This window comes from Capra hircus, chromosome 1 (assembly GCF_001704415.2).
Source record: "Capra hircus breed San Clemente chromosome 1, ASM170441v1, whole genome shotgun sequence".
NCBI lineage: Eukaryota > Metazoa > Chordata > Mammalia > Artiodactyla > Bovidae > Capra > Capra hircus.
Window position 1 is genome coordinate 153,111,680 of NC_030808.1, and position 20,874 is coordinate 153,132,553.

The 20,874-nt window shown below is 48.6% G+C and overlaps 1 protein-coding gene across 8 annotated transcripts in view; it reads left to right on the top strand.

Annotated features, from left to right (window-relative positions):
* Positions 1-20,874, top strand: part of OXNAD1 (oxidoreductase NAD binding domain containing 1) — a 44,298-nt gene that overhangs the window by 7,580 nt on the left and 15,844 nt on the right. For 5 of the 8 annotated variants that reach the window (XM_005675725.3, XM_005675722.3, XM_005675723.3 and 2 more), the window contains exons 2-5: positions 360-508; positions 2,591-2,708; positions 3,025-3,088; positions 17,399-17,505. In XM_005675725.3, coding sequence (XP_005675782.1) covers positions 2,599-2,708; positions 3,025-3,088; positions 17,399-17,505 — 281 coding nt within the window. In that variant the 5' untranslated portion in view covers positions 360-508; positions 2,591-2,598. The remainder of the gene's footprint in view (positions 1-359; positions 509-2,590; positions 2,709-3,024; positions 3,089-17,398; positions 17,506-20,874) is intronic. The other 3 variants (XM_018053112.1, XM_005675727.3, XM_005675726.3) reach the window with 1 other exon arrangement.

Below are 20,874 nucleotides of genomic sequence, written 5' to 3' on the forward strand. Positions count from 1 at the left end.
TACCGCTAAGAGACAGGAGTGCTTTCCTTTCTTTTTTTCCAATAAGTTTGATTATCTATTTATCTTTGGCCGTGCAGGGTCTTGGTTGCGGCTCAGGGGCTTTCTCTGGTTGTGGTGAGCGGGGCTTGTGCACGCGCTTCTCATTGCGTCGGCTCTGGGAGCACAGGCTTCAGTAGTTGTGGCGCACGGGCTGAGTCGCTCCTAAGCGTGTGGAGTCTTCCTGGACCAGGGGTTGAACCCATGCCCCTGCATTGGCCGGTGGACTCCCATCCGCTGTGCCACCAGGGAAGTCCCGAGATGGTATTCCTTTTGAACAGCTTCCCAAACGTTGTTCTTACATGTTGTCTCTGCCTTTGCAGGAACTTGGTGAGAGTTTCAGTGGATGGTGCCATTTCTGTTCCAGCCTGTCTGTGTGCCAAAGGTCTCAGTGTGATTCCAGGACCAGAATATTACATGTCAGCCAGCCACTGTACACTTAACGGCTCCTAAACTCTCATGGGCCTCTGAAGTAAGCTCTGCCTTCTTTAATATACCATTTTTGGTTTAGCACATTCAGAGGAGAGGAACTACGCTTTACGTGAGGTGGAAAGAGACCTTTCACTTCTTTCATTTTACTAGACAGAAAAATAGTAAGTAGCATGTTTATCCACAGTGGCAAGAAATAGATCTTTTATCTGAAGGCTAGTTAGAAAGCAGTGGCTTTTTAATATGATTTGGTTGTAACCGAATGAGTTACATATGATAATTGTCACCTCTCAATTTATTTACTTTTATTTCCGGTCTGTATCTTCTAAAATATCCTCAAGCTCCTGAAGGTCTTTGTTTTGTTCATGTGGCCCCAGGGCCTGCCCCATGATGGACCCTTAATAAATGTCTGTCAAATGAAGGGCTAAATTAATGAGTGTGGTATAGGAATGTGGCACACTTCGCTTGGAGCAGGAGTGTAGACTTCACTTGAATATTTTCTAACATTGTATTTGTTACAATTCATTTATATAGTACCTCCCAAAGAGCTCAGGAAATCGTGTCCACATACATTTTCGTTTATTCTGAAGCCAACTAAGATAGGAAAGGACAGATATATATGGCAATATAACTTGTTAAAAGTGGCCATCCTAAGCAGTGTGCTCGCATGCTAAGTCACTTCAGTCATGTCCGACTCTTTGCGACCCCATGGACTGTAGGGTTAAACGCCTCTGTCCTTGGGATTCTCTAGGCAAGAGTACGGGAGTGGGTTGTCATGCCCTTCCCCAGGGGATCTTCCCAGCCCGCTGATCGAACCCATGTCTTTTATGTCTCCTGCACTGGCAAAAGGGTTCTTTACCACTAGCACCACCTGGGAAACCCATTTAAGCAAAGAAAGATTTAAGAATTAGCAGAGAAAAAAAAAGAGTGATAGGAAGCAAAAAAAAATATATCCTCTGACTCCCGATCAGTGGTTTTCCTGATAGGCAGTAGTTTTTAGAATTTGATGTGTTAATCTTTCTGTTTTTTTTTTTTTCTTTAAACTTGTTATTGAAATTCGACATGTAAATGGAAGTACATAAATCCTAAGAAGACTGCTTGGTTGAATTTTTAGGAGAAACTTTTGGGGGAGCAGTTTTAGGTTCACAGCAAGATTGAGGGCAAGTAGAGAGTTTCCCTTCCACATCCACAGCCTCCCCACCGTCCACAGCCCCCGCCAGAGTGGGGCCTTTAATCACCGACCTGTAATCGGTGAACCTGCACTGACTCGGAGAGTCATCCCAAGTCTAACAGCACGGCTCACTCTTGGTGGTGTGTGTTCTGTGGATGTGGACAAACGTATGATGACATGTATCCATCATTATGGTACCATCTGGAGTATTTTGACTGCTCTGAAACTCCTCTTGTGTTTGAGGAATTTTTTTCAAAATGAAAATACCCATATAATCAACATTCAGACTAAGAAACAACTTTGTCTTGGTCACCTCGCCTTGGGTGACTGCTAATTTGATTTCCAACTCCACAGATTGGTTTCTTCCTGCCTTTGTACTTTGTATGACTGGACTCGTAGACTAGGTGCTTTGTGTAGGTGCTTTTTTGAGTCTTCTCTGTCATTCTTTTCGTTTACTGAGGTATTTGTGTTGCTCATTTCTGTTACTGCCTGTGGTTGGAGTCTGTTTCTTCTCATTGCTGTGAACCTCAGAAAATGTGTCTGCCTTTTCTCTTCATCTCATAGGCAATATTGCAGACTTATGTGCTGCTCTGGGCGGGATTTCGTTACTATAGTTACTAGGCAGCTACAGAATCCGCTCTCCTCTTCTGTGATAGCGCAAGATCCGTGCCACGAGCTCAGTCAGAGATATTGGAAACTAGTGGAGGACAGGAATATTTGCCAGCACCGATAGTCACTGACACGCGTGCGTGTACTGTGGGGATCAGAGGACTCAGCTCTAAATAGCAGCCGCAGTTTTGTCAGGTGAAGTTAGGTCTTTAATCGTTTCGCTGTTAGGTCAGCTCACAACATCAGCAACAAAAATCCAAACTCTCCTTCACTGGCCCCTAAGACAGTCTGATGTTTCCCTCCTTATTCTTGGAATGTTGTGACTTTGAGTTTGCTGTCTCCCAGGAAGCACCATGGTGGGTGTGATCCCCAGGCTGCTGCGAGGCCCTCTGCGCGCCATCTTCACTCAGGCGGCTCTGCTGAGATCAGCGCCCAGCGCTTTGCGCCACCTCACGCGGAGCAGGTGAGTGCTCCCCTTCAGTGTCGTTTGCGGCGGGTGTTCTGAGAGCCTGGACCTGCTGAGGACGGTGGGAGGCAGGGCGTAGCATCCTTCCTGACTGTGCTGCTGTCTGTGGGTTGTAAGCTTTAGTTAGTGTATAGATTTCCAGGACTGTTCTCTGGGATCCACAATGTTCTGTTGTATCCTGGACAGCCAGTTACATTGTGTACTGGATGGCATTCCTTTCCAATCACAGGTACTGGATAGTCACGGTAATCAGTACTGTAATGAATTTTTAGGAGGATAATGCTTAATAACCTAATTTTACTTTCTATTAAAGTGTAATGAAATCTGAAAGGAGACCTGATCACTTGGAGAGAACTGCAGACGTCGTTCGGCAGGAGGTTTGTATCTCGGGCCAGGGCAGGCTCTCCTAGCTTGCAGTCTGCACACGGTTAGGCCCGGCTTACCACAAGGGCTTTAGATGAGCTTGCATCCCTTTGAGGGACAGTCGGGGCAGGTTTGTTATATTTCTCTCCAGAACTTCTCCAAATGTGACTTGGGACAACTGATTTGAAAAGATGATAGCCAAATACTCCAGTCATTCCCTTTAAACTCAGAATGGATGGATTTGTTTCTGATGAAGGGAGTGTTGTAGCAACGGAGGGAACTGGCCTCACAGGCGTAAGGCTTAGGGTGCTATTTTAGGAAGAGAGCTTCCTTTAGAGCCTGAATTTTATGAGTAGCTTGCCTTTTCTTTCTTTTTTGGCACCATGTCTCAAAGTCCTTGTTCTTATCCCTGCTTTAGAACAACTTCTTATTTCATCAAAAGGGAGAAAGCACTAACATCTGAGAAAGGAAGGTGAATGAGCTCTCGTTACCTTCCCACGTGCAGATTTTTTCCTCCATATTCAGACCGTGGAAGGGCTAATCCACCAACCCGAAGGGGTGTCACGGGCTGGGAAATAAAGGATCCTCACCCTTTACCTCTGTGAGTAACCCCATTTTCTTTTAAAAACATAATTAGATATTTGATTTTTCTTTTGAATGATTCTTCAAATACTTGGATTGTGTTTAGCTTAGTTTTGTAGGTATTTTTAAACTAATGGTTAAAAAACTATGTATTTTATATAAAGAAGGATTATCCACTTCTAGAAACATGGTCAGAAATTGTATTGTTGTTACAGTTTAATTTTTAGTGTTAATAATAGAATTTAATATAAGAGAGCATTATTTAGGCTCCACTTTTCAAGCTTATTCTACTTGCAGAAAATTGCTTTGGGACCAAGAGTGGTATATTTGTGAGTTCAGCTTTAAGCCTGTGTGTTTTTGAGGAGTCTGTGTAAAAGTAGTTCAGCATAATAGATTTATGGATGTGTAGGAAAATATGCTTTTCCCACTGATGATAAATCTGAAAATACTTTTTTTGGTTTGTTCAACACACAAAAGTGCTGATTCTGTAAGTGTGATATTTGTTAGAATTCTTTTTTGAAAAGTGAAACCTTGCCAGTTTTGAAGAAAAAGCAGTTTCTGTAGCAGCTCGGACTGTCCTTTTTTCTGTTGCATTTTGAGGCAGGTAGAATTAGAGTTGAGTTTGGCAGCCTTCCTTAAAGGGCCCGACAGTGAGTGTTTCAGGCTTCCAGGGCTGGGCTGTCTTGGTTACAGCCGCAGAACTCCGCCTTTGTCGTGTGAGGATGGCCCTGGGCAGCCTGCAGGCGGATCGCTGGGGCTGCTTTCCAGTGAGGCGGTGTTTACCAGGACACCCGGATCTGGCCCGTGGTTTGATTGTAGTTTGCCAGTCCCTCAATTAGAGTAGCATTTCAGAATTTGCCAGGACAAAACTATTGAGACTGATGAGAGGTTATTTTGAGCCAAGTTGAAGAAAAGTCGACAGAAAGTCAGTGTAAGCTCCGTTAGTGTGATTGAACAGCTGAGAGTTTTAACTCGCGGAAGTCAGAGATTTGTGGGACAATTCCAGCTTTGGCATCGCTTGCAGGGAGCTGGGGCGGATTTTTTCCAGCGGCCCCTCCTCTCCTCTCCACTCCTCCACACAGAAGAAGGAGAGCAGAAGCTGAGGTGACCAGGGGTGAGCCCAGAGGGCAGCCCCCCGCCGTAGAGCAGGCCCTCAACTTGGGCACATGGGCACCACTGGCTCCTCAGGCCTGGCCAGATCACGTCCTCGTTACCTCATCTGCTGGCCCTGCCATTTGGTGAGAGCACTTCACAGAACTCCCCACGTGTCATTTCCCGGCAGCTCCAGCCTGGGAGGCAGCCTAAGGGTAGCGTGGCCCCTGCCTCTTCAGCACAGGGGCCAGAGCCTGGAGCCAGAGGGAAGCCCCGCGTCTGATTCCTGGTCCCCGGGACCCTGCGTCCAGAACGGGGCCCTCACCCGCCAGGAGCGTCCCTTCTGTACTCCCGGGGTCCCCTCTGCAGGATCCCCTGAATGGCCATCCCGTGACAGTGACACCTCTTACCCGCAGCCTGTCGAGTCCTGCTGACGCAGGGAGCTGAGCTCTGAGCTTGGGTGCACGTGTTTTCCTCTTAAGGATCCAGTGTAAGCAGTCTGGGTAGCCTTAGAGATGTCAGGGAGATGAGAGCAGAGGTCCCGCAGTGCAGTAAGGAGTATTCACGCAAGACCAAGCTTTCACCCCAGGAGCCACTCTCTGCTTGGCCTCTCAAGGCTGGCCTCTGAGCAAGACCTTTCATCAATTACTGGGACATTCTGGTAATGAAAGAATTTTAAACTTACTGATCCTCATGTTTTACTTTGAGAAATGTACCAGACACTAGGCACCCCACTCCAGTACTCTTGCCTGGAAAATCCCATGGATGGAGGAGCCTGGTGGGCTGCAGTCCATGGGGTCGCTAAGAGTTGGACATGACTAAGCGACTTCACTTTCACTTTTCACTTTCATACATTGGAGAAGGAAATGGCAGCCCACTCCAGTGTTCTTGCCTGGAGAATCCCAGGGACGGGGGAGCCTGGGGGGCTGCCGTCTATGGGGTCGCACAGAGTCGGACACGACTGGAGGGACTTAGCAGTAGCAGCAGCAGCAGGCTAGGTCCTGGGGCTGCAGTGTTGAAAATGATAGATAAGGTTCCTCATCTCAGATTCTCAGTGGTCAGAAGAAGCTGATTCTGTGCAGCTGATTAATTCTAATGTACTAATCCTTCTCCCTCCCTCCCTCCCTTTCTTTTTTAAAAAATTAAGTTTATTTTTATCAAAGTATAATTGATTGACAGCACTACATTAGTTTCTGGTGTACAGCACAGTGATTCAGTTATACTCATGCACACTTACATATGTGTGTGTCTTTTCAGATTCTTCACTCATAAGTTATTAACAAAATGTTGAGTATAGTTCCCTGCGCTATACAGTAGGTCCTTGTTGATTATCTGTTTTATATATAGCAGTATGTATATCTTAATCCCTAACTCCTAACTTATTCCTGCCCCTCTCCCTTTGGTAACCATGAGTATTTTCTATTTCTGTGAGTCTCTTTCTGTTTTGTAAATAAGTTCATTTGTATCATTTTTTTAGATTCCACATATAACTGATACCATATGCTATTTGTCTTTTTCTCTCTGGCTTCAGTTCATATGATAATCTCTAGGACCATCCATGTTGCTTTAAATGGCATTTTTCATTCTTTTTTATGGCTGAGTAATATTCCATTACGCGCACGCGCGCGCGCGCGCACACACACGTGTTATTTATTTATGTACCAAATCTTCTTTGTCCATTCACCCGTTGATGGACATTTAGGTTGCTGCCATGTCTTGACTGCTGTAGCCATTGGGTTGCATGGCCAGGGATCAAACCTGTGTCCTTTGCATTGAAAGGCAGATTCCCATTGGACCACCAGAGAAGTCCCTGGTAGTTCTGATCTGTGTTTCTCTAATAATGAGCGTTGTTGAGCATCTTTCCATATGTTTGTTGACCATCTGTATATCTTCTTTGGAGCAGTGTCTGTTTAGATCTCCTGCCCAGTTTTTGATTGGGTTGTTTGATTTTTGATTTGAGCTGTGTAGTCTGTTTGTATATTTTGGGGATTAATTCTTTGTTGGTTTCATTGTTTACAATTTTTTTCTCCCATTCTGTAGGTTGTCTTTTCATTTTGTTTATGGTTTCCTTTGCTTTGCAAAAGCTTTTAAGTTTAATTAGGCCACATTTGTTCATTTTTGTTTTTATTTCTATTTCTCTAGGAGATGGATCCAGTAAGATACTGCTATAATTTATGTCAAAGAGTGTCCTGCATATATTTTCCTCTAGGAGTTTTATAGTGTCCAGTCTTACTTTTAAGTCTCTGATTCATTTTGAGTTTATTTTTGTGTGTGGCCTTAGGGAACATTTAAAATTTAATTTTTTTTTACATGTAAGCTGTCCAGTTTTTCAAGCACCACTTATTGAAGAGACCATCTTTTCTCCATTATCTATTTTTGCCTCCATCACAGATTAATTGACTATAGGTCCATGGGTTTATTTGGGGGCTTTCAATCCTGTTCTGTTGATTTATATCCTTGTTTTTATGCCAGTACCCACTCTTGATAACTGTAACTTTGTAGTATAGTCTGAAATCATGAGTCTGATTTCTCCAGCTATACTTTACTTCCTCAAGATTGTTTTGGCTCTTCGGCGTCTTTTGTGTTTCCATACAAATTAAAACATTTTTTTGTTCTAGTTCTGTGGAAAATGCCTTTGATACTTTGATAGGGATTGCACTGAATCTGTAGATCGTATTGGTTAGCATAGTCATTTTGACAGCACTGACCTTTCCAGCCTGGGAACAGGGTGTGTCTCTATCTTTGGTTTCTTTCGTCCGCGTCTCATAGTTTTCCGAGCACAAGTCCTCTGTCTCCTCAGGTAGGTTTATTCCTTGGGGTTTTACTCTTGATGGGATCGTGACTGTGGTTGTTTCCTTTCTCTTTCTGATCTTTGATTGTTAGTGTATAGGAATGCAGCAGATTTCTTGTGTTAATTTTGTGTCTACAACCTGACTTAATTCACGGCTGAACTCTGGCAGTTCTCTGCTCGCATCTTTAGGGTTTTCTATGTATCATGTAATGTCATCACCAAACAGCAACAGTCTTACTTCTTTTCCCGTGTGGACCCCCCTCCCTTTTTTCCTCTCTGATTGCAGTGACTGGGACCTCCCAAAGTATGTTGAATGAAAGTGGCAAGGGTGGGCCTCTTTGTGTTGTCACCAAGTTTAGAGGAAGTGCTTTCAGCTTTTCGCTGTTGAGTATGATGTTAGTTGTGGGTTTGTCATATGTGACCTTTATTATGTTGAGGTGGGTTCCCTGTAAGCCCACTTTCTGGAGAGTTTTTATCATAAATGGATGTTTAATTTTATCAAAAGCTTTTTCTGCACTTACTGAAATGGTCCTATGGTTTTTATTCTCCAGTTGTTAATGTGGTATGTCACACTGATTGATTAGTGGATATTGAAACATTGCTCAGGGATTTTTGCAGAAACTGATGCTTGTAGCCAGTGATTTGTTATGTAAGTGAATATTGAAACATGGTGGTCAGTAACATTCGGGTAACAAGCGACGTATTAGTACTCCTCTTGTCAATGATGTGTTAAAAAATTCTTGTATCCTTGGGATAAATCCCACTTGGTCATGGTGTGTGATTCTTTTAATGGATTGTTGGATTCAGTTTGCTAGTATTTTGTTGAGAATTTTTGCATCTATGCAAAAATTTTTTTTCATCCCAATCAGGGATGTTGGCCTGTAATTTTCTTCTTTTTGTGGCATTTGTGTCTAGTTTTGACATCAGGGGGATGGTGGCCTTATAGAATGAGCTTGGAAGTATTCCTTCCTTTGCAATTATTTTGGAATAGTTTCAGAAGGATTGGTGTTAACTCTTCTCTAAGTATCTGATAGAATTTGCCTGTGAAGCCATCTGGTCCTGGAGTTTTCTTTGTTGGGACTTTTTAAGTCACAGTTTCAGTCTCAGTACTTGTAATTGGTTTGTTCATATTTCCTCTCTCTTCCTGGCTCACTTTTGGGAAATTATACCTTTCTAAGAACTTGTCCATTTCTTCCAGGCTGTCCATTTTGTTGGCATATAGTGTGTTTGTAGCAGTCTCTTACGGTCCTTTGTGTTCCTGTGACGTCAGTAGTAACTTCTTCTACATTTCTAATTTTATTGATTTAGGTCCTCTCCCTTTTTTCTTGATGAGTCTTGCTAAAGGTTTATCAATTTTGTTTATCTTTTCAGGAAATCAGCTTTTAGTTTTATTGATTTTTGTATTTTCTTTGTCTCTATTTCATTTCTGCACCAATCTTTATGACTTCTTTCTTTCTACTAACTTTGGGTTTTGTTTGACCTCTTTCTCTAGTTGCTTCAGATGTAAGGTTAGATTATTTGTGAGTTTTCTGATCCCTCAGCTAGGCTTGTGGTGCTATAAGCTCATGTTCAGATGTCAGGTTAGGTTCTCTGTGGGTTCTGACCCCTCAGCTAGGCTTGTGGTGCTGTAAGCTCATCTCTTAGAACTGCTTTTGCTGCATCCCACAGGTTTTGGACGGCTGTGTCTTCATTTCACTTGTTCTTAGGTATTTTTTAATCTCTTTGATATCTTCAGTGATTCATTGGTGGTTTAGTAGCTTATTGTTTAGTCTCCACATGTTTATGTTTTTTGCAGTTTTTTTCCTTGTAATTGATTTCTAATCTCACAATGTTGTGGTTGGAAAAATTACTTGATATGATTTCAGTTCTCTTAAATTTACTGAGGCTTGCTTTGTGGCCTCACATGTGAGCTGTCCTGGAGAGTGTTCCATGTACGTTTGAACCTTGCTACTTTCAGATGGAATGCTCTATAAATACCACTGAAGTCCATCTGATCTAATGTGTCATTTAAGGTCTGTGTTCTTTTATTCTGTCTGGACGATCTGTTCATTGATGTAACTATTACGGCGTTATTGTCAATTCTCACTTTTTGTTAACATTTGCCTAATATGTGGAGGTGTGTTGGGCACACATGTTTACAGTTGTTACATCTTCTTCTTGGATTGATTCTTTGATCATTTTGTCCTTCTTCAAAGTGGACACACTTTGATCAAAGATCAGAGTGTCCTTCTTTATCTCTTCTAGCAGTCTTTATTTTAAAGTCCATTTTGTCTGATCTGAGCATTGCTACTCCAGCTCTCTTCTGATCTCCATTTGCACAGAGTCTCTCTTTCCATCCCCGCACTTCCAGTCTGTGTGTGTCACTAGATCTGAATTGGGTCTCTTGCAGACAGCATATATGTGGGTCTTGTTTTTGTATCCATTCAGCCAGTCTGTGTCTTTTGGTTGAAACATTTAATTCATTTACATATAAGAGAATTATCATTTATATATGTTCTTACAGTCAGTCTCCTACATGTGAATGAGGTGCATTCTGGGAGTGCGTTCATAAGTCCAGTTTGTAAGTCCAGCAAAGTTAACCTAGGCATCCAGCTTTTACAGATAACTTTTACAGAGATGTGAACTCACGTGATTGGACATGTGAATGCACGTTGCATGTTTGAAAGTTAACAACTTGAAGGTTTGTATGTTGGAGACTTACTGTGTTGCCATTTTGTTAATTGTTTTTGATCTGTTTTTGTAGATTTTTTTTTCTTTCTTTGCTGCTCTTTTGTTCTGTGATATGATGACTATCTTTAATGTTGTGTTTGGATTCCTGTTTCTTTTTTGTGTGTATATCTAGTATAGATTTTTCAGTTGTGGTTATCGGGTTTTGATACAGCAGTCTGTATGTGTATATATATGATTGTTCTAAGTTGCTGGTCTCGTAATTACACGTGCGTTTCAAATACCATGCGCTTGTGCCCTCCTCCCCTCATGATTACTGGCTTTGAGGTCGTATTTGTGTGGGGCTTTTCCTCCCTTTACTGTGTTCGTCTTTCCCAGTGAGCCTCCCCATTCCCTCATTTTCTTGTTTTCAGTTGTGGCCTTTCCTTTTCCACTTAGAGAAGTTCCTTTAGTATTTGTTGTAAAGCCAGTCTGGTGGTGCTGAATTCTTTCAGCTTTTGCTTATCTGTAGAGCTTTTGATTTCTCCGTCAGATCTGAAGGAGAGCCTGGCTGGGTATTCCTGGTTGTGAGTTTTCCCCGTCGTCACTTTAAATGTTGTGTATCATGCCACCCTCTTGACACCGAGTTGGAGGCTACTGGGGGGCTTCCTTGATGGTTCAGACGGTAAGGAATCTGCCTGCCATACAGGAAAGCCAGGTTCAGTCCCTGGGTCTGGAACGTCTCCTGGAGAAGGAAGTGGCAACCCCTCCAGCATTGCTTGGGAATTCCATGGACAGAGGAACCTGGCTGGCTGCAGCCCATGGGGTCGCAGAGAGTCAGACATGACTGTCCTGGAAGAGATGATGGTGGCTTAGAGCAGGGCGGTGGGGATTGGGGTGGGGCTGATGGGATTCACAGGTGGGTGGGGGTGTACACATAGAGAGCCGAGGGCGGGAGAGCCAGAGACCTCCAGCTTTGGGGTTTGGATAATCGGGGAAGATGATGGCGGTGGCACATGCTTGTTAGAACAGAACACGTTTGGAGGCGGGGATAAGGGGCTCTGTTTGGGGATGGCCTGGGGTGGGAGGTGGAAGGTGGATGGAGTTACAGGCGAGGTGAGATCAGTCATGAGCTTTGTCAGCTCACGTCAGCCATTGAATCTACATGGAGATTTATTATGCTGGTTTTACTGGTTTTGTATGTGCTTGAAGTTTTCCATAGTGAAAAAGAGAAACATTGAGAGAGGAAAGCGTTCTGTGTTGGATTATGTTGTTTGAAATGGAAACTGAAGTCGGCAGTTGAATGTGTGAGATTGGCGTTGGCGGCTGGAGATGACCAGTGTGAGCCTCGTGGAGAGGAGGGGGTGGGCTTGCGGGACTCCGCCGGGGATGCGCCCACATCTAGCGGTCAAACGGAAGAGGTCGAACGGAAGAGGTCGGGCCAGTGGAGGAAACGCGGCAGGAGGGTGATGAGCAGGTGTGGGTGGAGCCGGCGGGAAGAGCGCTTCCTGGATGCCGCGGCAGCCACGTGGATGCCGAGTGGCCAGCGCCGGGCGTCGTGCAGTGGGTGGCAGGCGGCCGGAGTGAACACCTTCCCTGCATCGCCGAGTGTGAACGCCTGCCAGGCTGTGGCGGGGAGTCGAGTGGGAAATAAAGTGGAGCCAGGACCGTAGACCGTGCTTCAGTTTTTTATGTGGATGGGAGCAGAGGCGTGGGATAACAGCTTGCTGAAGGGAGAGGCTTGTTTTGTGTGTTGTGTTTTGAAAAGAAGCGGAGCACAGGAGTCAAGTGGCTGGGTTCAAGTCTCAGCTTTGCCGCTTAGCAGCTCTGGGACCTCAGTTTTCTTGCGTGCAAAGTGGGGGTGTTGGTGACACTCGCTCCTTGGGGCTGTTGTGACAATCGAGTCAATTACTGTGCATGCAGCACCTGGCGAGCTCTCTGCGGGGGCGTTTGCTGGCGGTCTCCTCCTGTGCACGTGTGTTGTCATGGAGCCGAGGGAGAAGAGGGTGCTGCCTGAGAGAGAGGGAAGGCTTGCGGGGCAGAGAGCAGACTCGGTCTGGTGGGCGGCGGAGTCTTGGCGAGGAGTGGGTGAGTGTGTGCTCACACCAGGCCGCGGTGCTGGCGGCTCAGCCACTGACGAGGTCCTGCAGGTGGCAGAGTGTGCGCTCTTGGCTCGCCAGTGATTAGCTTCCGCAAACCCGCCTCTTGTCCTCAGATTCCTGCTCATCAGGTCGCTCTGGCCTCAGTTGGAATCAAGTCTCTGGGTCTTGGAGCCCTTATGTGTAAGATGACACGCTATCCTTGGCAAGGACTGAATGTTCCTTCAGCCCTGGAACGCTCTCTGCCCCTATTGTTTTTGTCTCAGGTTGTCTCCAGGCCTAGCTGGGTCTCACTTTTTAAACCAGCAAAAGAATGAATGGGCCTGGACGGGGAAGGCAGCCGGGTTTCCCAGAGAAAGGCCCGTTTCCTGCAGAGACTTCTGCAGCAGCAGGAACCTCAAAATACCATCCACAGAACCTTTCAGTCAGTAGGATGGCATTTCCTTGTAGGTGCTGACTCCGTCAAAGCATGAAAAATGTGTGCTACTGAGAGCTGGCTTGTTATTTTGTTGAGCAGTAGAAGAGTGTTTTTTATGGGAAACTTCATTTCCTGCCATGTGTTTTAACTTAGGACATTGCTGGTTGAGGTTTCAGTTGTGGAATCTTCTGGTTCATTGAGTATGAGAACAAGTACAAATGTTAAAATATATAGTTTCTCCATCACGTTTTCCCTTTTCACTAAAAGTAGAGAAAGAATAACATATAACCAGAGCCATGATTACAGATCTTAATTACATGAAATCGTTTTTAGACTAAAAGTGATGTGGCCTTCAGAAAGATTTTGCTAGTATTTTTCACTCTGCGTCACCAGGAATCTGTTTATAGTGAACAGTATTTGTATTGAGAAAATAAAACGTTAAGAGGGAGACGTGTTTAAAAATCAGGGATTGTGCAAGGTAGTTTGCATTTTTGCCCAGATTATTTAGACTAATCGCCACAGGAATGTTGCCTTTTATAGTAATATAAGTAGGCAAAAAGCATCTGGGGACATTTTCATGAAGGCTATCCAAATGAAAAGTGGACCTTTCCAATAGGAGGTGTAACTTCTTTCCCTTCTTCATTGAATTCTTTATTTGGACTTTGGCAAACAAACTGTTGTTGATGGTATTTTAGATGGTCTGGCGTTTGCTGACTGAGCAAGCTTGTGTTTCAGCTCAGGTTCTCTGCGCCTCTACGCCACCCCCCCCACCCCTCCCGGCCCATGACATGAATGTCACTTCCCTGCCACCAGGTGACTCTTTAGGATGTGTTTAAAGCTTGCACTTACCTAGATTTTAATGAATCTGACAGAACCCTTTAAACTGTTACAGGTGAAATAATCAAGCTCTTGGCTGTTTTCACAGATTATTATACTGAATGAAAATAATGAAAACAAATGTTTCTCTTTTGTAAACCTGTCCCACTGAAGAGTCCTGTCCCACTGAAAAGATCCCCGTCTTCCCCGCCCTCTCCTGTGTTTTGAATATGAACTAGGCCAGGCTTTCTTCAACGGTCTCCCACCTCCTTTCTTCTTTCTGTTTTGACCATAAAAAGCTCCTGAATTTCTACTAACCTTTGTTTTAGAAACCAGTTTTAGGTCACTTTGAGTTAGAGTTTTGATCCATTCTGCAAATATTCACTGACTCTTGACTGTGCATTTAGCGCTGTGCTTAAGGTTGGGAGTTGATCTAGATGTTGGTTCTGTCCCCTCCTACCTGCCGGAGGCTTGTGGTCTGTGTGTGGAAAAGATGTGTTTATGAATATTTCCATTTCCATAAAACGTGCTAAGCAGGATAGACAGGCGGAAGCGACAGAAGTTCAGGCGAGAAGAGTGGGATTCCTGGCTCAGGGTGGTGGTGGGTGAGCCGGGGGAGAAGGCGTGAGGGGAGCTCATGGAGCTGGCTCCGGGATGAGCCAGGCTGTGTGTGCCTGTGCCCAGTGTGGGTTTGACATGCTGAGTGCCGGGTGGACCCAGAACGGAAGCCCCAGCTGCGGGAGGCGGCTGCTTTGGCAGGGCCCCTGAGTGAGGCACAGCCTTCTCCACCTCAGCCCCGCTGGGGCCAGGCCCTGGGCTCCAGAAGGGTTGTGGAAGGAAGGAGCGTGGTGGGTTTAGTCGTGCGTGTCGGTGACTTTGCCTTTGGGACAGAGCTCTCAGGCGGCCAAGGGCTGGGCAGACCTGGGCATGACTCTGGGCTCAGCCATGCCCGAGTGCTCGTGAGCACATCACCGACCCTTTCTGTTTGCTCTTCTGCAGAATGGAGGATAATAGTCCTGTCTCTTGGGGTGGAATGTGGTTGTCCGTATTAGCTGTGTGAATTAATGTGCATTAAGCGTCTGCCTTAGAACCCGGAGTGCTCCTGCGCTGGGTGCCCCTCAGGTGCTGGCTGTCATCACGGAGAGTGCAGCTGTGAGCTGGCAGTTGGCAGAAAAGGAGTGCCACGTCGGGGTGAAGGGACAGTAGCTTTGGGAGTGCTTGAGGGCCTTGGCCCGGAGGCGGAGAGTGAGCAGGGGTGAGGCTCCTGGTGAGGAGTTGGAGGAGGAGCAGAGAAGGGGCAGGGGGACGAGGTCAGGGAGGCAGGGGGGGCGGGGGAGTTCTGTGTCCCATGTCCCAGGCAAGGAGGAGGCCTCAGGACGTGCAGAGGAAGTCGGAAGCGTCCGATTCAGAGCGATCAGGGAGGCTGTGAACTGAGGCTGGGCGTTGAGTTTGGTTGTTGGAGAAGATGCCCCTCAGCCCTGGGGGAAGTCACAGGAGGGCAGCAGCCAGGTGACCGTGGGCACCGAGAGCGTCAGGGGAGCAGGGACGGTTTTGTTGGATAGAAGAGTGTCAGTAGATTCTGGGGTTAAAGGCTGGGTTTCCAAAATAAAGACAGTATGGCTTTTAAGTTGATTCTAAGCAAAATAACGTGGAGACTGTGGTTCCAAGGCCACCGGGCTGCCCGTGAGAACCGCCGCCTGGGGTTGGGTGCTCGGCCTTCGAGGCCCTGTGTGGCGGCAGCGATGGTGTGACCTGTGCAGTGGTGCATGGATCGAGTATAAGATTGCCCTGTAATGGCAGATACACACTGGTGGACTCGTTACCATTAATGTAGTAAGCTATAGTCGACGCTTACTGAGCACTTCCTCAGGGGCAGCAGTGCTGCTCACACAGGCTTTACGTGAGGCGCCCCTCCCGCCAGCTCTGTGAGGGGCCAACACTGTTCTGTCACCGAGCTGAGGGGCCGGGCTCACGTGTGCCCAGGCTCACACGGCTGGCCCATGGTGGAGCCAGGCTGCGGCAGCTGCACTGTGGCTGTGGGGCCCTGGCTGCAAACAGCTATCCTCTGCTGCTTCCTCTTGTCGGCTGAGTTGTTGAGGAGGGGCCGCTAGCGTCGGGCATCGTGTCTGATGAGTTGGAGGACCTGGGGCACAGGCTGGACGTGGGGGAAGGCTGGTGGGAGCTGAGTGAGGCGGCCTTCCAGGCAGGGTGAGTGGGGCTGGGATCACAAAGGCGCAGGCAGAGGCTCCGCAGGGCAGAGCCAACCTGACTTGCTCTCAGGGACAGGAGAGAGGGCTGGTCAGAACGCTGAGAAAGGTCCTCAGTGGCGGGGGTTTTACAGGAGCACGAGAAAGCCAGCACCTTTTCAGAGGTGCTTTGCGGTCGGGGAGACCACCAGCATCTGGAGAACTTTCCTGTGGAATTATAGGGGTTGTCTCCCACTGCTCGTTTGGCTAGACTTGGTCCTACTGGAGAAAAGGGGCTGGATGAGGTCACATTCGTTGGAAGGACTGATGTTGAAGCTGAAACTCCAATACTTTGGCCACCTGATGCGAAGAACTGACTCATTGGAAAAGACCCCGATGCTGGGAAAGACTGAAGACGGGAGGAGAAGGGGACGACAGGGTGAGATGGTTGGATGGCATCACCAACTCGACGGACATGAGTTTGGGTGGACTCTGGGAGTTGGTGATGGACAGGGAGGGCTGGCGTGCTGCGGTCCATGGGGTTGCAGAGTCGAACACGATGGAGGGACTGAACTGAAACTCCCATTAGGAAGGGAGGCCTCCTGACCTTGACCGAGCCCCGGGGCGCCCCCTGGTGGAGCCGAGCAGGTAACAGGCAGAAAGGCTGTATTTGAACGCCTGCTGCTGGTGGGATTTGCTGCCAGAAGTGGAGCCCAGAGCGGTAGGAGGCGGGGAGTCTTACTGTCTTCTCTCTCCTGTTGTGAAGAAGTCCCAGCTCTGGGAGGAGGAAGAAACAGGGATGGCACTGAACTGAAGAGAGCCTGACTCAGGCCGCCTTAGGATTTTCTGGAAATCAGACACGTCATTTAAAACAGTGCTTCTCTGGCAACCTGTAGCAAAAGGCTGTTTTTGTTGCTGTTTGAAGGTTGTGAACTGTTTATATCTTATAAAATACAATAAAAATGAACTGGAAAAGATAAATGAAGGAAACAGAGACACCGGGAGCACACACCCAATTTGTTGTCTGTTGTCAGAGTCAACAGAGACACAGTTTACTCTTTGAAATTGCTAAACACAAAGTTTCTAAGTGTTTGCTTTTCATTTCTGAAATCAGCGTGACTTGGACTTAGGCAGGCTTAGGACAAACACAGGCTTGCGGCTGACCATGGCTCTCATTAGTGTGCTTGCTCCAGAGCATTCAGGCTGCAGGCAGGGCCTCACGGGGCTGGCGGGGAGCGGGGGGGACCGCTCTTTCCAGAGAGCCCAGCCCGGTGCTGGCACATGCTGCACACTCAGCAAATACGCGCTTGTTAAACAGTTCCCTCAAGAGACAGTTTCTATACGCAGAATAAAATTCAATGAGTATGATAGCAAGTCTCCCCAAATAATTGAAGTTTGTTCATCTGGTGGTAGGCAGAATTCTGGAGCAAAGTATGCTTTACCTTGTTTTACAATTTTTGAAAACCACATCTTTGTAGAGTAAAAAAAAAAAAAATGCAGTTACTAGAAAGCCAGTTTGTTTCTGAGTTGAGCACCCCTATGGACGTGAGTCTGAGTGAACTCCGGGAGTTGGTGATGGACAGGGAGGCCTGGTGTGCTGCGATTCATGGGGTCGCAAAGAGTCGGACACGACTGAGTGACTGAACTGAACTGAACTGAACGGAACCTCAGGCAGCATCATCTTTTGGTTCCAGGTCGTTTCGGCAGCCAAGGTGTGTGGAGTAGCCAGCGAGTCCCCGTCGGTGAAGAGGCTCCGCCTGCTCATCGCGGATAAAGACTTTTCTTTTAAGGCCGGCCAGTGGTAAGTGGCTCTTCTGTTTTTTTAGCATGTGTGGTCAAGGTGCCATCAGACACCAGAGCTGCTTTTTCCTTCTCAGAAGGACTTCTGTGACTGCTGTTTCTCCCGGGGAAGAGGAATTCTAGGGTGTCTCCCTTCAGCCTGAGCCTCTTCCTGGCATGGAGAACCTGACTCCTTTCCTAGCCTCAGGGCCCACCTTGGTTCTGAGCCCCGGAGCCTCTCAGCTGTAGATGAACGTTGCTGCCTTGAGTTTCCAGAGGGAGGCAGAGCGGTGAGTCGTAGTCCGGACCCGACAACTCTGACAGCTGGTTCTGCTCCGCAGGCCTGGCTGCCGATAGAGTGCACTGCAGTCGTCTCCTCTGCTACACTAACGTGTTGCTGGGGGTGGATACATTTCTAAAAAATCAGCCTTTATGTCAAACGCCTAGTAAACGCAGAAGTCTGAAACTGGTTATGGCAACCAGTCTTGTCGCAGAGGTGCCTACCCTCTCTCCTGAATTCTGCAATCTTCACGCCTTGTCTGGGTTGAGTTGAAATAGCTTTTGCAGAATTTGTTAGCAGGACCCTCCCCCCGCATTGGACCCAGCCCGCGTCGTGCTCATGGCCAAGGGCTGGTCAGTATGCTGACGGGGGAGCAGCCCAGCTGTCCCAGTGTTCCTGCGAAGGGCCTCACTGAGCGGCTGTGGAAGTTGGATAGTAAAGAACGCAACCCGTATTTCCTTAGGAAAGGTGTGTTTGGGTGTCTGTTTCCTTTATTTAAATCCAGCTTTCATTTCTAAATGAGTTTCTGGCATGTCAATCTTGGTCGTCTTTCTTAGGAGCCACTTGACTAATTTTGGCAGTCCATCTGGAAATGTGGTTTTGTTAGGAGGAGGATGTGTGATAATAGCAAGAGTTAGCAGGCTTGTGTTAATAGTTTGCTTTGAATTTAGAACCAGAAAACAAGATGCTGATTGCAATAATTTGCGCTTGTGAAGCAATTTACTGCAATCTTTGCACATGTTCAGTGATACATATTAAGTGCATTTGGGCTGTTTCGAGGGGGGGTTAGCAACGTTTTTGCCCTTCAAAACTAGTTTAGCAGTTATTGCGTTGAAAAGTGCAAACTCCATTTATAAGGATCTGCCTTTCCACGTTTCCCTCGGGAGGCGTTTGTGTCCTGTGCACACCGTTATCTGTGTGCCTTCCGCTTGGAATGGTGCCGACTCTGACCCCGGTGTCCTGATTAGAGAAAGCTGTGCCTTGGTTATCCTGCTGCTCCCACGGTGTGTGTGCGAGTATAGTAAGAAAACGTCATCATCTCCTAGCGATATGCACAGAAATAGGGTCTCCCCCTGAGCCTCAGCGGAAGACTCCCCGGGGTGGCGCCGTGTGCGCCGCCTCACTGGATGGCTCTCGTAGCCCCGTCCGCGCGGGCGCTGGCTCAGTGCATGCCGGACAGAGGGAGGCGGGCCGGGGTCTGCTCCAGCTGGCCTGTGTTTCCCTGCCAGGCGAGTCGGTCCCTCGTCCCTGGCGTCGACCGTCTTCCTGAGAAGGCTGCTGCCTTAACACCGCCTCTCCGCACGGCTCTGGACGCTGTGAGCTCTTTGGCCGTGTGACTTGGTGGTTACCGAGGTGGTGGGCACTGCTCCGTCGGCACCGTCGCTGGGGCGGCTTGCTCGCAGGCTCTCTTAGATGGTTGGCTCGCCCGTCACCCCACATGGCACTCGGGGGGAGAGAGGAGGGGGCTGCCGTGCGCTCACGGGGTTGGGGTGGTCGGAGAGAGAGCTGCTGGAGCCGTGACCCCTCGTCCATGGACTCTGGACCGGTGGTCCCTGCCGACACGTCCCAGGCTCCGAGGGGAGGCACAGAGCCGCCTCTGAGCGCGCTCTGCGGCCTTGGGCCCTGACCCTCGGGTGGACACTCACAGCCTAGACCAGGGGTGGTCCTCCGGGGCTGTTGGCTGCTGGGGTTCCTGTACTGGGAGACAGCTGTCAGATCTCACACCATCCCATCCAGAGAGAAAGGGAGAACTCCTTCAGACCAGTTTCCCACACGAGCAGGGCTGAACCTTCCCGGCTTCTCCCACCAGGAGCTCGCGGCTTAGCATACAGCTCCCTGGGGAGTCCTGCTCTGGACCTTGATTGGAGCTCCCCCGACTGAGGGGGGAAGGATGGAGCTGGGCATGGCCCCAACAGTCTCCCCTCGCCCGTGAGTGCCCGGGGCTGCCAAGTTCAGTGCCCCTGGGTGCTGGTGAGTGCCCGGGGCTGCCAGGTTCAGCGTACCCAGGGTGTCGGTGCTATGGGCGGGTCCGTCCAGGGGTCTGTGTCACGCGTCCCAGTTTGCCGCTCTGCCCTCCCACCTGCCGCCCTGCCCTTCCACCTGCCACCCTGCCTTCCACCTGCCGCCCTGCCCTTCCACCTGCCACCCTGCCTTCCACCTGCCACCCTGCCTTCCACCTGCCGCCCTGCCTTCCACCTGCCACCCTGCCTTCCACCTGCCGCCCTGCCTTCCACCTGCCGCCCTGCCTTCCACCTGCCGCCCTGCCTTCCACCTGCCGCCCTGCCCTTCCACCTGCCGCCCTGCCTTCCACCTGCCGCCCTGCCTTCCACCTGCCGCCCTGCCCTTCCACCTGCCGCCCTGCCTTCCACCTGCCACCCTGCCTTCCACCTGCCGCTCTGCAAGGTGGGCGGCTTCCTTTTTGTGCGGGCCTTCGGTTCCCATGTCCTTGAAGAGAAAAGAGTAACAGTTCGGTGTTGTGGGGTGTGGCAGGCATTTGGCACAGTGCCTGGGGTTTATGTGTTTGTTTTGGGTGTCTGTTGTAGCCAGTGCTTTACTCAGGCCATCAGAGAGCATGCGTGCTGGTGAGGTCCCCTGTGAGGAGTGTCCGTGGGGTCCCGGGAACAGACTGAGCTCCTTGCCAGCCTCCTGTGCACCGAGACTGCTGTGGGAAGAGCAGCCGGCCTGCGAGGAGTGGGCAGGCGCACACCGCCGGTGCCCGCTGCACGCCCGGGCTGTGTGCAGAACACACTGGGGAGCAGGCAACGCATTTCTGAGTGGGGCAAGCTGTGTCTCTGACTTCATATGAGATGACAGGATTTCACGCTTGAAAGTGCTTGGGGTAAGGAGGTGAGAGGAGCCAGGTTAGAGAACTAGGGCTAGGGGCAGCTGCACTGCAAACGTAAGCGCGGCGGCACCACAGCCCCGACTCAGGCCCACGTGGAGGCGGTGCCGCGTTTCTGAGAGTCTCTGGGCAGGTGGTGTCCTCCTCCACAGCCTGTCTGATGAGCACTGCCTTTCAGGACTCCTCTGTGAAGTCTTTCCTGATGCCTCCATCCCTGGTGGAATTAACTTCTTTCTTTTTCCTCTCCTCTCCTCCCCTCCACATGTCCC